At 32.1% G+C, this 15,074-nt stretch overlaps 1 protein-coding gene across 2 annotated transcripts in view; it reads right to left on the bottom strand.

Annotated features, from left to right (window-relative positions):
- Nucleotides 1–6,217: 6,217 nt before the first annotated feature.
- The window catches only part of cv-c (RhoGTPase activating protein), a 411,227-nt gene continuing 402,370 nt past the window's right edge, over nt 6,218–15,074 (bottom strand). For both annotated transcript variants that reach the window (XM_085808436.1, XM_035351983.2), the window contains exons 19-20: nt 14,529–14,708; nt 6,218–6,554 (exon numbers count right to left, since the gene is read on the bottom strand). In XM_085808436.1, the coding sequence (XP_085664562.1) occupies nt 6,437–6,554; nt 14,529–14,708 (298 nt within the window). In that variant the 3' untranslated portion in view covers nt 6,218–6,436. The remainder of the gene's footprint in view (nt 6,555–14,528; nt 14,709–15,074) is intronic.

The raw sequence follows: 15,074 nt of genomic DNA, 5'->3' as shown, positions 1-15,074 counted from the left end.
TGTGGTTGGTTTGTTGTTGAGTCCATATTTCATGAGAGAATGGTTGTGAAAGCTGCAAGGATGTTGGACTTCTACTTACATCCCAGTTTTTAGGGGGAACGCGAAGTTTTCCCTCCCCCCTACTACTAAACCACACAAGAGGACCTTGCCATATATTTAATTTAGAGTTCCAGTGCCTCAAAGACACTATACATTTACGTACATCCATGCTTTCTCCGAGTTTTGAACCCAGGCCTTGGGTCAAAGAGTCAGAGTCACTAACCACTATTCCACCTGGGCAGCAACAAGTTGTTATTTGATGTATTTAAATATGCAGTGTAAGTCAAGTTCAAAGATTTTTATGAATTAATGAAATTTTTCAATAGAGTTGCATTTAAGGAGTGTTTTATTCTAATTTATGTAATTTCCATAGGTTTCAAATTTTTTTATGTGTAAAAGAATTTTTCCTGAAAACGTCGTTTTTAAATTATTGAGTTGTCTGGAAATTGATTTGTTTTCTCATTAAGCAGTTTTTATAGAAGCAATTGTAATCAGTAATGTGTTGATCATTTTGTTTAATAGCCTTTTGCGATCTTCTAGGCTATTTCACGATTTTATTTTTCAAAAAACAGAAAAATATTCCTAGAATGATTTAATGTTATTTGAAATGAAGATTTTTACTGGACAAAAAATTTGTAGAGTATGAAAGAGCAATTGTTTGATAGTGCAGTTTCAGGGTTAGATAGTGGAAGTGGTAATACATGCCAACCAAGATTCAGTAGCTCCAATAATTACACAGTACCTTTACTATTAAACAATTGTGGATGTTTCTAATGCAAAATATATTTGTTTTATCAGTTAGTTATAGTACACATTGGAATTTCTTGTTTCTTCCTTGGTAAAAGCCCAAAATAACCAATTCCCTTATAATCACTCTAAACTTATAACATTACTTTTATTGATGACCATTTAACTTTTATTAATTTTTAAGCTAGCTCAGACATGGACCATAAACTTCTACATTTAATTTACTGTGAACAATTTTTTATTTTGATAATTAAGTCTTCTTTAAATGATCATTAGCTGTTATTTTGGATGAATATAGAATTTCAGCAAGCTGACTATTGCATAATCAGGTTCAGTCAGTGCTTTTAATTTGTCATAATCAATATCACTTTGTCTATCAGAGTATGGAAGAACTTGAACTCTAAAACCACCAGAACGAAACACTGCAAAATATTGTGGCATGTGCATTCTGTTGGTGCATCATTCTGTTGGTTTCATAGCACAGACCTTTTTGTGATGTCTGCAGTAAAATGTGATGAAAGTGCACCTGTAATGTTTATATAGGCATTTTTATAATAAATACATATGTAAGCCTTACAGGTGCTATAATGCTTTCGGTTAAAAACAATTTCAAATAATGTTAAATGCATCTAAATGGTGCTAAAACTGTCTTACAGGAAAAAAAAAAATTAGTTTCTAGACAAATCAATACATATCTGCCCTGTTTATTTTGCTCTTCAGAATTATCCTTTTCATTGGCCATCATCCTTCTAATCTGATAATTTATAATTTCTCAAATGAGAAGGTTTTTTTCCCTTCATAACAAACTATGCAAATGAACTAGTTTTTGGATACCTGAGTATTTCATATATTTAAACTGAAGTGCAGAAAACTATCAGCCAAATATTTAGTAAGGGATCTGGAAAATAAATAACTACAATATTTAATTTCAGTGTTCATGTTGATAAAAGTTTGTCTAAGATTCTAAATATGAAGAGTACCTGTAATTGCTTTAAAAAATTGGACATACATCTACATACATAAGTTGCTATCAAATGTCTACTATCACAGAAAAATCAAGAAGATACTGTCTGTTCTGGCAGCTTAGAATTCTATTGGTTCTTTGAAAAACCATAGAACAGCCTGAATCATTATCATATATGTATAGCATTTTGTTCCCTCTAAAATGCTCCTTCTGAGGGCCAAAAGTGTTGAAATCTTTTACAGTTGTTCAGGACTACAAGGCACATATGGCAGTACATTCCATTGATTTTATAAAAAAGTAGTATGAAGTATTTATAGTCTTCCTCTTTCAAGAAATTCACATACACAGTACTTTTGAGGTCCCAAAATATCATTGCCATGATTTTACTATATATAACTTCTTGGGTGAATAATGTGTTAGACATACATGTTTCCATGCTTCCAACATTTTCTTTCTTTCAGGCATGTAGTATAGTTAATACAACAATAATTTATCTTTCATAATGATATGCAGCAGAAAATCATTTTCATAGTCATACCAACTGTGAATTCTCGACAAATCTGAACTATTGCCAAAGCCTGTGCAACCAACTGATATGTCAGAAATTAACAGCGGCGAAGACTACACCAGATGACGACAGCATAGCACTGGCCCTTCCTGTTTCTGTGGTAAAAATGAAGTTGTTTTTGCATCCACTGACAAAATGATAATATCCATAGAATTCTCTTGCTTCTACCTGTAGTTGATTGAAACTTTGTGGACAGTAACTGTCCAAGAATTCAAAATTATCTGTTGATGGAGTCACAGCTTTCATGAAAATGTTTACAGTATTTAAATACTGACAGATGTTTTCAGTCTGTTCACCAAACACACAATATTCAATGAAAAATTTCAGCACCAGAAATTTCTTGGTGATATGCTATTCCTATGTAAAGATTTCAGTGGTCTGGCAGCATTTTGAGCAACACTGAATGGGAAAACATCTAATTATTTGTTAATTCCAGCTTCAGATATAATACATCTGCATATTATGTAGTTCACATTGGCATAGTTACTTAATTAAAGTTATTGAGTTTCAATAACTTTAGTAAGAGATGGCCCCCGAATGTGCTTTGTTGTATTCACTTGAATAAAAAAATAAAAACTTGTGTGTTTGGGTTTATCAGGGTAATATCAGGGCATTTGTATATTTGCTGGATGTCCTCTTGCAACATTTTCATAGTGCCAGATCTAATGTTTAAGTGCCACAAATCAGGAATACTTTTAGACAAGAACACAGTGTGGGATCCAAAACGTCATATTTATCTTTTTCTATCAATCCATCAAAAAGAAATAAGCAAAGATGTCTTGAATGCATACATTTTCTATATATGGTTTTAAAAAAATTAATGAGTCTCAGTTTCTTACAATGAGGTAAAATTTTGTCTACTGAGGCTCTAATATACTGTTTTTCACATTAGATACAAACAGACAAACAGATAATATTTTGTGTGGTGCAGGAGTTCTCCCTTGCTGAGCTCTTTTTATTTGCATAAAAAATAGTACAGCCTACTTGTATTCTTATCAGTTATCACCTTTACCCATAGATTAGCGGAGAGGTTTTATTCTGATATATATTTATAATTTAGATTATGGAGTAAACCCCAATGTATTAGTCTCTGAACATTTACAGCATCTGTTACGCAGGAAAATTTATTTATATTAAAAATAAAACTGCCTTCAAAATTATTTTGGATGAGTCAAAAGAAGTCTGTAATTTTATGAGAACATGAAACCATTCAGTTCAGTCAGCATGAAAATACTGTTTTTGCTTAAAACTACTAAAACTGGGTACTGCATTTTGTGGTACTCATGTAAATAATTATACTAATACATTAGTGATTGGCATATAGTAATAACTTCCTCTAGAAAAAGAATTTTTTCTGCCTTAAAATACAATTTATCCATTAAAAAAACTTACTTCTCAAAAAACAATGGCTAATACAGCATGATTTCATAATAAACTAGGACTAAATTACAAAGAGTATCCAGCAAATCTTATTGCAGAACAACATTATTGAAATCATTGATCCTTATTATAAATCAGAGGTCATGGATTTCTTTTGCAATTCATGAACATTCCAACATTTTTAGCGCATGAAATTTGTTTCTTCTTTTTCTATTAATATTGTTATGGATTTTGTATTTAGTTATTTTTAGTAGAGTTGGAATTAAAATTGTTTTATTTCCCCGTGTAATGCAGCACATGACGAGTTTTAAGAGAAACCTAATCCGAAAAAGTAAAAATACAGGAGCACGTGCATGTAATAAATAGATATATCGTAATTGTACTCTTGCTTTCCAGAAACCTCGAGAAAGTACCAGAATGTTCTTGTGCATGGTTAAATTGCTTATAAACGCTGGACGAAGACATCTCAGTTTACTTGTTTACTTATTTGTTGTTGTTGACTGTAACGAATTCACGGCGGTGAGATCGGATTAGCTTTCTGCGTTTGAATCGTGTTGTGTTTAACGTTTTAGTAGTTTAAAATATAACTACTGTGTGGTATTGTATAAATATCTGCAAGGAAAAATTTCAGCATTTTGTTTTTATTTCTTGTGATAAGAATAAATTTTATCAACTGTTCATCAGACTTGTGCATTCAATCTATGCACGCAACAATATGATGCAATTCTAGTAAAACTTGGAGGTTTTCCCATCTGGCTAATATAAACACCAGCTAGTTAAGTAATGAGTTCAACTTCATTTTCATAACAAAACTTTTCCTGAAAATTCTGGGAACAGTTTTTGATGGCAATGACAGTACTTAATTTATTATTTCCATTACACATTCTATATCAGCTTTCCAGAGATTTCTCACATAAATAGATGGCATGATATGTTGATTTAGATTAATGGTCTTTCCAAAATATTAACTCCGATTTCGTTAACAATATATGCATTTATAATCTATTTTTTTCTACCTATATAGCTAAATCCATAATTTGTTTATCTAATTTAATTTTAAAAGTTTGCTATATTAAATTTCTTATGAATATAGAGACGTACTCTTAATAAAAAAAGTGTCAAACAAATTGGTTTTAATCTCCTTAAAACACTGATCCCAGACATTTACTTCCAATTACAAAGTATTATAAGTTTTGAAACATTTGATAAAAGTAATTTGAATACACTGGGTGTAGGATGAATATCTAAAAATAAAATGTTTTACATAGTCCTTATCACATCTAAACATGAAAGTATGTAAAATATTCATTATGTTTCAAAATTCATGATGTTACAAAATTTTTGGAAGTATTCAATCATGAAAAATCAGGATTCTGAGTAGATTTAGGAGCAGCTACTAAACAGGTTGCTTGTTTCTGAATTTAATTATTCCATGTTGGACAAAAGCAGCACTCGGAATTAAATTTCTAGCTGACCCTCTGAAAATGTTTTATGAACATTTCTATGAATTTTGGTCATAAATATATTGAATTTATTTTTTGACATACTGGAATTTGTATTCTACAATGAACATACATTAGGTTTTACTTCTATAGAACTTTGCTACCCACAGAGTTAAAACTCTCATAGAACTCTGTGCCTTTTTTTAAGAAACATTTTAATAGAAAGAGTTTATATGAAATCAGTATTTAAAAAAATAAATTCTACAGTCATGGTTTTTTTTTTTTTTTTCCAAACAACATTTACAATCAAATACAAAGGCAAGCATTTATTCACAGCATCATGGGAAACTTGTATCTCAGCCGGTATATCTAATATTTGTACCTCAGATAGCTTACTAAGAAAGATTGCAGATTGCTACAATGATATTAATTTAAAATAGGATTTTTTTAAATTTTCTATTCATTTAAACTTAATACTAACCAAATTATTCATATGTAATAAATGATTATACCATAACTTGCATGTCACTGATGTTACAAAAATATGTCTTTTAACATTAATATCTGTAACATTTTCACAAATAAGAGTCTATTGAGACCAGATGATATATTCTTAACTTGGTAACAAGTGGCATTAAATAAACTGAAGTTCCCAGACTTTCAGAAAATTTTCTTATTAGCATTTCTAAAATAAACATTTATATCTTGCATATCTCTACTCTGAGCTGTCCATTTTAATAATCAGCCTGTTCCATCTTTATGTTCTTAACCATTTCATATTTACAATATTAGTTACTTGATAAATTATTATGAAACTATCTATAATCATTTCATTGAAAATACATTAAATACCTTTCCTTGTGTTTGTCGTTTTTAGTTGCCTTAGTAATAAAACTTAAAATGTTATAATGCCCATCTTTTAACAAAACAAAATTTTACTTGATTTCTTATCATAAGGCTAAAAATAATTTAGTTTAACCATTCAGTTCCATAATCACGAAAATACTATTTGTGCTTAAAGCTACTAAAACTCAGTAAGAAAAAATAAATAACTTTTTACGACAAAAAAGCAATGTCTGAAATATTGAATATGTACATTTTATTTTTTCCACAATACATTCCTTAAAGAAAGAAATAAAATGAATCAATTTAACATGTTTATTCTTTGTCGTCTGACTAGTTTTTTCTTAAATAGATAGATAAGAACTTTTTTATACACATCAGTCTTTGATGCCATAGTCATAAAATTTGAAATATATACATTGATCTTTAAGAACTGAAAGTTAGTTGGCACTTTTACACTTTAGTTTCCGGCCCATCTGCACCACTACGGGAAAATGAATTTCTTAATCTTATTAACGAAAGCACACAAATTTGTCCATAAGCTCTGTTGTACCATTCGGGAGATCGGCCCCTAAAAAGAAATAAGCAGGCATTGTAGTTAAAAAAGTAAACAAATTTTGTATAGAAGACAAAATTATAAACCTGTAGTCATCCAAATATTCCTAGAATGCCTTAAAAAATGTTGCAGATAATTGAAAATAAACTAACTACTGCAACCTGAAAAGGAAAGTGTTTTATGGAGGGATCTGGTGATGAGATTGAAATTTAATCATTTTTTGATTCAACTATGATAATTTTAAATAAAAAATCAGGAGACATAAACAGAAACTACAGAATACTAACAATTGTATCTAATTTTAGTTACTTATTATGGTGGATGTCTGTTGTGATCTTTAATGGTTTTCCTCATGTATAATATAAATGCAAGCCTGTTTCTCATAAGAAATCCCCATGAAGATGCCCTTCCATAGCAGAGTCCTCTTATGCATTTTGCCATTATTTACTAACCATGCTCACATTTTTATCACATAGTGCTACATTCTAATAATAATCAGTCAATTAAGATGCCATTTATAACTCATTCATGTACAGCAGGCTCTTAGTCCAAATTTCAAGGTAGCATTCACACAAGAAGCTTAAACATCACAACTGCTACTGACATAATAAGGCATATAAGTTATTAGATTTGTTCACATTTATTGAACAGGGTTTAAGCTGTAGTCAGTAGTGAAAATAAATTTAAGTATATTATGAATGTGTCTACAGGTTTTCAGCTCATTTAGTTTGCAATGAGTAGTTGGTTTCTGTGACATTTTTAAGTTGGAAAATTGGAATAATTAAGCAAAATTCTTTTACCAATTTCAATAAGACAGCCAATGTCTAGTTGCCTAGCAGTGAAGTTCTTCTTATGCTAGTTGTACTGCTTATGCCACTAATTCATCATGTAAATGCTGCTTTAGACACAAGAGAAATAATTGAAATTATCACCATTTTGAATGATTGGAGTATTCTGGAAACCATTACTTCTTTAATGCTATTTTCAGATCTCCGTTAAGTCATATTAATGAAAGTTCATGTTTTCAATGAAGAAAATTATAAAATTTCTGAACTATAAAAAGAAACTACCATAATTTCCGGAAGAAAGGCTACATCAGCGTAAACGGCGCACTCGAGAAAAATGGTGGGAAAAAAATTAAAATTACACAGAAACGCCACAATAGATTAAATTGTGTGTGACGTCGTGGGCCGTATAGATGCAAAACCTCAACCTAAGTCCTGATATATGACATAACAGTTAAGAAAAATGCATGAAATGAAACCATAACTCAAAAATAAAGGTAAGAAATGTGGAAAATATATTTACCTTCACGTATATACTTATATTTACCCACTAAAGAAGTCCATATTTGTAATACTCAGACTATATTATAAAAAATGTTGCAACAATGAAATATTAAATTTGGATGACAAAAGGAAATTTTAAATTTTCTTATGAATTACAGCAAACTGTACATCATATGAAGGCATCAAAATCTGATTCTTCACTATCTGAATTAAAAAGATTTAGTAAATCCTGATCTAACTAAGTCTTCCAGATCGTCACATTCATCCTCTTGGTTTACAGTCTCTTTATCTAAGGATATAATTTCAGCTTCTTTGAACCCTGCTATTATTGACGATGTTTCTACCGATTTCCATGCACTTCCTGCCCACTTTGCAATTTCTACATAAGATGCTCTACGCATTTTACTGATTTTGGTTTACGTATGCAATCCTTCACTCATCCAACACTCCCACCGCTTTCGGACTTCAGCTTTGAAGGATTTATTACCTGACAAATCTAACATTTCTAAGATTTTTGTCAAACCACCAGAAATTATTGCTTCGGTCGTAGACAATTTTTGACATCTGGTTTTCACTGACTCAAAGAAATGAGCATGCATGGAATCCATTATCAATAACCCGTTTGGTTGGAAAAAAGATCCCATACGACACTGCCAAACTTTTTGTAGCCACTCATGCATGATTGTTTCGCACATCTAGCCGTTCTCGTTTGCACAAATAATTACGTCATTAGGAAAATCTCTCTTCGGAATAGTCTTTCGTTTAAAAATGATCATCGGCTTTAGCTTGTCACCGTTTGCGGCACAAGCTAACACACATGTAAATGACGTTCTTTCATGCCCCGTCATAACACAGATACAGTTTTTGCACCAGTTTCATAACAGTTCTGTTTGCAGGAGAGTCAAAAGCTAATGGCGTTTCATCCATATTTATTATCTGCGCCGAAGTTTTTTTTGTCAATAATAGCTGTCACATATTTTAGAAAAGATGACTTTTTATCCTGCCAGTCCATTGGTAATTGTTGCCCGACTGTTGTTCTAGTACGCACAGAAATATTTTTTCTTTTCATAAATCTGCTACACCTCCTTTGAAATCATTTATATTCATTCGTTTTGCTATAAATTTTGCTTGTAAGCGAATTTTTACAGTCGAAATTGCCATTTGCTTTCCTCGTTGCTCCTTTATCCAGTTTGCAAGGTCGTCCTCTAGATTTGGCCACCTTACAGTACCACTTCTTTTGGCTCATTTCTGTTGTGGCATATTTTTAAGAAGTTATTTTTCAGTTCTCCAACGTCGAATACATCTGTCATCCACTTCAAACTCTCGAGCTGCTGCTTGATTTCCAATTTGTTCAGCACGTGAAATTACATTAAGCTTAAAACCAGGAGTATAGCTTCTGTGTCGTTTAGGGACATTTTCAAAAATTTTCCGCTCCCTTCTTACTTAAAAACCATTCAACAAGTACTTGTACCCAAACTGATGGGATCTGTATCTGGCAGAATGCCAAGAAAAATCCATTCATGCCGAAGGGGAAATACGTCAGAGTTTGTTATTGCAAGGCAGGTGGAGTCGTGTCTACCTTTGAAAAAATTGCAAAAAGGCAGGGGTGGGGGAGGATGGGTCCTGGAAGATTCATCGAATGGCAGAGGAGAGAGACTATTCAAACTGATGAGAGTGTTGATTTGAAAGGGGGAAGAATGTTATTGTTCTGAGATCTCGTTTAGGGTGAATAAGGCATGTAGGTCCATTCAAGGGAAAGAATGTAAACGAAAAACGTTCGCAAAAAGCAACTGAGTGGTCTTCTGTGTGGGAACAGCACCAGTCTATGCACAATGACAAGGCCATCATAGGAAATATTTTATTTTTAGTGCACCTAAACGCCGCATGGGTAGAAACGCCGCACCCGCTGAAAATTTAAGTTTTAATGTAACATGTAAACGCCACGGCGTTTCTTCCGGAAATTACGGTATCACTATAATAAAGAGCAGTTCACAGGATGCTCAGTGTTAGAGCTACTGACAAAAAGAACTTGCATATTTTTTTAGCAATTCTAATTAATGTTATAAATTTTTATTTAATGTTATGATAAACACAGCTATTGACATAAATCTGTGCAAAAGTATCATTTCGCATTTTATAAACCGACACTCAAATAAACTATAAAAAATTAATTTCAGTTACAAAATTTAGACTTCATAATCTTTTATTTGCTTAATGCCAGATGAAAAAGAAACAGGATTGTCTCCCAAAAAATTATGTACACTTTTAATAGCTGATAATTTTCCCCCATTTCGGATTTAACAGATTTCAAATAATTGCTCCAGGTGAACAAACAAAATTTATCGAGTGCTACTGGAATATGAAAAGAGTTGTTTAAAGTGCAAAAATAGTTTTAACAGAAGGTTTCAAAACAAGTCTGCTTTTGCAATTTACCATCACCTGAATTAGAAAAAGTTAAAACTATTCAGAATGCCCACAGTAAAGTGCTGCAACTCTTGGATATCAAACACTACAAGACAAGAAAAGCTAATGGAAGTGTATTACGAGGACAATCCCAAAAAAAAGTCTCCTATTTTTTCGGGACATAGAGAAAGTTTTAATACGGTTGTTGGCAACATTGTTGTGAATGGTGCCTTCTCCGCTACCACATAAGCACGCAGGCGCTTCGCTCAGATGCTCAGTCTTGGCTTTGGCAGCCATTCAAAATGGAGCTCCCAATAAACGTTACCGCGAAGTGCGCGCAGTTATTCGATTTCTGAACGCAAAAGACGTTAAACCGGTTGAAATTTACCGCCTATTGACGGAAGTGTATGGATGTCAAAAACATTCGCAAGTGGTGTAGAGAGTTTACAGCCGGTCGTACTGAAATTCATGACAAAGAAAGGAGCGGGAGGCCATCAATTGCCGACGAGACAATCGCGAAAGTTGAGGAACTCATGTGTAAAGATCGGAGGATCACTCTGGATGCTCATGAAGCTCCTCAATGCTTCCTGAAGGGCATGGCAGCAAGCTGGTATGACATGGGCATTGTAAAACTGCCACAGCGTCTACAAAAATGCATCAACTGAAATGGCGATTATGTTGAAAAATAAAGCATTCTTCAATCTTTAAAGTGATGTAGCAATTATAGAAAATAAACGATTCTTTGTATATCTAAAAATATAGGAGACCTTTTTTTGGGGGGATTGCCCTCGTACAAAATGAGTTGTGTTTGGTTTTATTATAACTGTGAAATCTAAACAATGTTGCATAAGAATAAAATGCTTAAATGATGATGGAATAAGATAGCTATCAGATAAAAACAGTAGTCTAAGTATGCATAAGAAGAACGTAACTATTCTGGTGAAAGTTATGTAGACCTTGATGATGAAAGTATGAAATTTAATAATATAAATGATTCTTATCTGATCACCACTTATACACATTAATATGTTGGTATCAAAATAATTTCCACTAAGGTCAAGATAACCTCATAAAGAGGAGAAAAATACACATTGCAAGACCCTGAACTACGATAAAAGAATATTTTATTATAGAAACCTAAATCAAATACCAGCAGCACTTTTGAAAATAACCGATAAAAGTATGATTAATGAATTATAAAATTCACTTATAAATATGCATACATAATTTATTTTATAAACTACTTTTATAAAATGTTTGTACTAAAAGTTGTTCTTTTACTTTATCTTTCCAATATTTAGACAGAACATAGGCGAGATGAATAAAAATAACTAAAATTTTAAGTAGACATACAGCCTAATAAAAATTTATTAAGAAAAAACATAAAATAACATGGAAATATGATGCATAATGGAAGGCTTTGTATGTGTTGTAAAATAACATTCAAGTATTCATGAAACAGTGCTTAACCCTTTCCGGCACTCTACCTTTTAAAATAGAAAATACAAATTCCCCCCCCCCCCAAAAAAGAGAAAGGAAGGCAGTGTAAGAGCTAACTGATATTATTAATAAAAATAAAATCAAATTACTACTGACCTTCAGAAAAACACCCAAACAAATCTTTAAGTTGATAAACAAACCTCCCCACAAAGGTAAACAGGAAATGAAACATAGCTGTTCACATGTCTTTCTATAGTGAATGGCCTCACTGAAGAAAAGTTTGCACTAAAACAGTGATACAGTTGCTGGTCTGGTGTTTCAGTGATTCCACTTTGGGCACACCAGATGTTTGTCATCCGATTTCAGGCACGATTTTGAGGTAAAAATTTAAATATAGAATAAAGAGAGTAGCATAGAGCTAAGACAATAACAGAAATTTCTTTTCTAACAATTCCTTTTATATCTAAAAAAAAAAAAAAAATCTGCAAGATTTCTTTGAAAAATGAGGGTCTTTAAAAACTAAACATTGCTGAAATGTATGGACTGGTTTATGTTAATTTGCCATCTATTATTAATAAAGAAGGTCAAAACTAACCTTTAGTAACCTATTAAGCCTTTTCCATTCAATTTTTCTGTGTGTACAGAGGGAATTTTGGGGATGGGGCACACTGTCGGAAGGGGTTAATGCATGTCATTGAAGTTTGTCTTCCAGTCTTTGCTAGGGCATCAATCCCCTTCTTCCCAGTTATCATTAAAACTTAATTACTGATTCAGCTTACTTTCAAGAATTTTTACATATTAATTAAACTCATGCATCTCTTAGAAATCTCATTAAGTTTTCAAAAATTTTTAGAGAGAGCAAGTGTTGTGATGCCTTCAGTATGTAATTTCATATTTTGCAACACATTTTAGACTGGATTAATGGATTATATTAGAAGCATACAAGACCTATTTATCTAAGCATAGGATGTGTTAATACTTTATGGATGAATAAGTTCTAGGAAAAATTAACTTGCATTTACATTACACATGGAGAGGGCTCATTCAGTTATCCTGTTTCAGTAATATGGGGAAGAGGGAAACTGAACTTCTACATCATCTCAGGAAAAAGAACAAGCCTTTTTTCGTATCTGGTTAATACTTTAATAATATTATGATATATAAATAAGACTGGGACATTGTGCTTGCAACATACTTACAACTGTACTTACAACGAATGGCAAAATAAAAGCGCTGAATGCAGCCAGAGCTGGTAAGTCCAAAAAACTGACAGATAGTCATACTGACAGAGTTTGAATGAAATGAAATTAACTGGCAAATGTTTTCTGTTTTAGTTAGATACGGAAAACAAGTTATATAATAATTTGCTGAATGATGACTGGTCATATTGGCACTTTAATATTTTCAGCCATATTTCTGCTCAAAAAACAATGACCTCACCTACTAATACATAACATTGTTTAGAGAAGTATAAATAACATGCCCATTATTCTGACAGGTGTCATAAACAACATTTTCAGAAATATGTTGTACCAAAAAAGAAACATGTAATCAGCAGTATAAGCATGTGGGCAGGACCTGATTAACACCTAGGTTTTCAAATCTTATCCAGCCCTAAAATGATCCTGTAATTTCTCATAATACTGCATTTCCCTCACAAAAACATGGAAAAATCATGTTGAGTCTTCTGGCAGTATGCCATGCCTGAGGCCTAAAACCTATCTGAATCCTGAGCAAGAGCCTGTTTTTATCCATTTGCATATTAATACCTCCTTTGAGTTCCTGGACTTTTGAAGTCTGGTATCTACCAAGATATTATGGACAACAATGAACAACCAACACTTTGACAACAATTTAAAGTAAGCATCATTTCTGTATGACTGCTTACAAAGCATTGTGCCTAATTTTGTAATCAGCAAGCAGAAGAGTTTAACAGTGCCAACATGTCTTCTACTACAATGCTGTTAAACAAATTTGAGCTGAAGCATCAGATGTTGTCAGAGGTATTCAAACTACTTCAAGTATTAGGGCACATTATTGAGGTGTTTAATAACAATTATAGCAGCAAAATAGGTCCAGCTTCCTGTTAGTAATAGCATTACAGTCGCAAGAAACATTAACAGTTGGTACCCGGTAACTTCAGGTTACTAAAGAATTAATATTGTTTTACTGAATTAGTTTTAATAATTCAAATTCTATTATCTGTTATTCTTTATATATTATTTTCCATTTAGAAGTATCTTTCATTGCATTTTAATGAAGTATGTTTTAGTTTTTCTTCATGTGGACACCATAAACTCAAGTTTAGTTTATAATTTGTGACTTTCTCATTTTACTTATTTTTATTTTCAACACATTCACAGTAATGAATAAGTAGGCAATAGGTTAAATCCCAGAATGAAACGTGTTTGTTCAGTTCCAATTTTATTCAATAACTGAAAGTATCACAGATAAAAGTCATCACATATAAATTTTAAATTTTTGAACAAGAACAATTAGCAATATACAACACAGTCGCATATGAAAAGAAGATGAAGTACTTTCTGCAGCAAATTATCATATACATTTAGTGTAATAAAAAGGGGGAAGGGAAAATTGCCCAATTTCTGACACCAAAAAATTCACAACACTGAAAAATGTAGCATGGTTATGTTAGTGAAATTAATCCTATTAAATTTTGGTAGCTATAAAATATAAACTCACATAAGAGATAAATAAACTCGCATAAACCACTACAGTAACTCATATTAAGCTTGCTTTGCTTTGTTTGCTGGGATTCTAATGAAATCTGCTGCACTTACAACAGTAAATAGCTTATGAAAAAGAATATCTATCAAGTCTTAATTAATATACTTGCCTTGTGTCAACCCTACTCAAGTGAGTAATTCGAGATTTGCCAGAACCGCACGGTTCAATTAAATAACGGGAAGCTAATACCAATACTCTGACACTCCCAGGTACAATTTCTGCTTCTGGATGATTTACTGAAGTTTCAATAAGAACACAAGTACCTTTGGGCAGATCTGTTCTCCAGGACCTAAACGAAAAGAATGTAAAAATACAAAAAGATTATATTTTTATATTTATACGTTTTCTTCACATAGTAAGGCTAAATGAACTAGAGCATAGTCATGCCAATATTAAAAAAGTAAAGAAATAAGGAGAAGGAAGGCTGAGTATTCAAAAAAGATAAATTGCAATGAATATAATAATGCTTCGTAGGATAAATAACAAAAAAGCTTAAAGGGTATGTGACTTGCAGATATACAAATGATATACTCAGAATATATAATTTCTAACATAAATAAAAGCTTCTCTAGGAATAATATTGCATTTCAAGTCAGCAACAAAAGATAAAAATTTATTAATTATACCCTACGTCTCATGAACAGTTTACATTCAA

Source organism: Stegodyphus dumicola, chromosome X1 (assembly GCF_044657685.1).
Source record: "Stegodyphus dumicola isolate Sdum_Otavi_A_Nest chromosome X1, ASM4465768v1".
NCBI classification, from domain to species: Eukaryota; Metazoa; Arthropoda; class Arachnida; order Araneae; family Eresidae; genus Stegodyphus; species Stegodyphus dumicola.
This window is presented reverse-complemented; position numbering and strand designations above follow the sequence as displayed.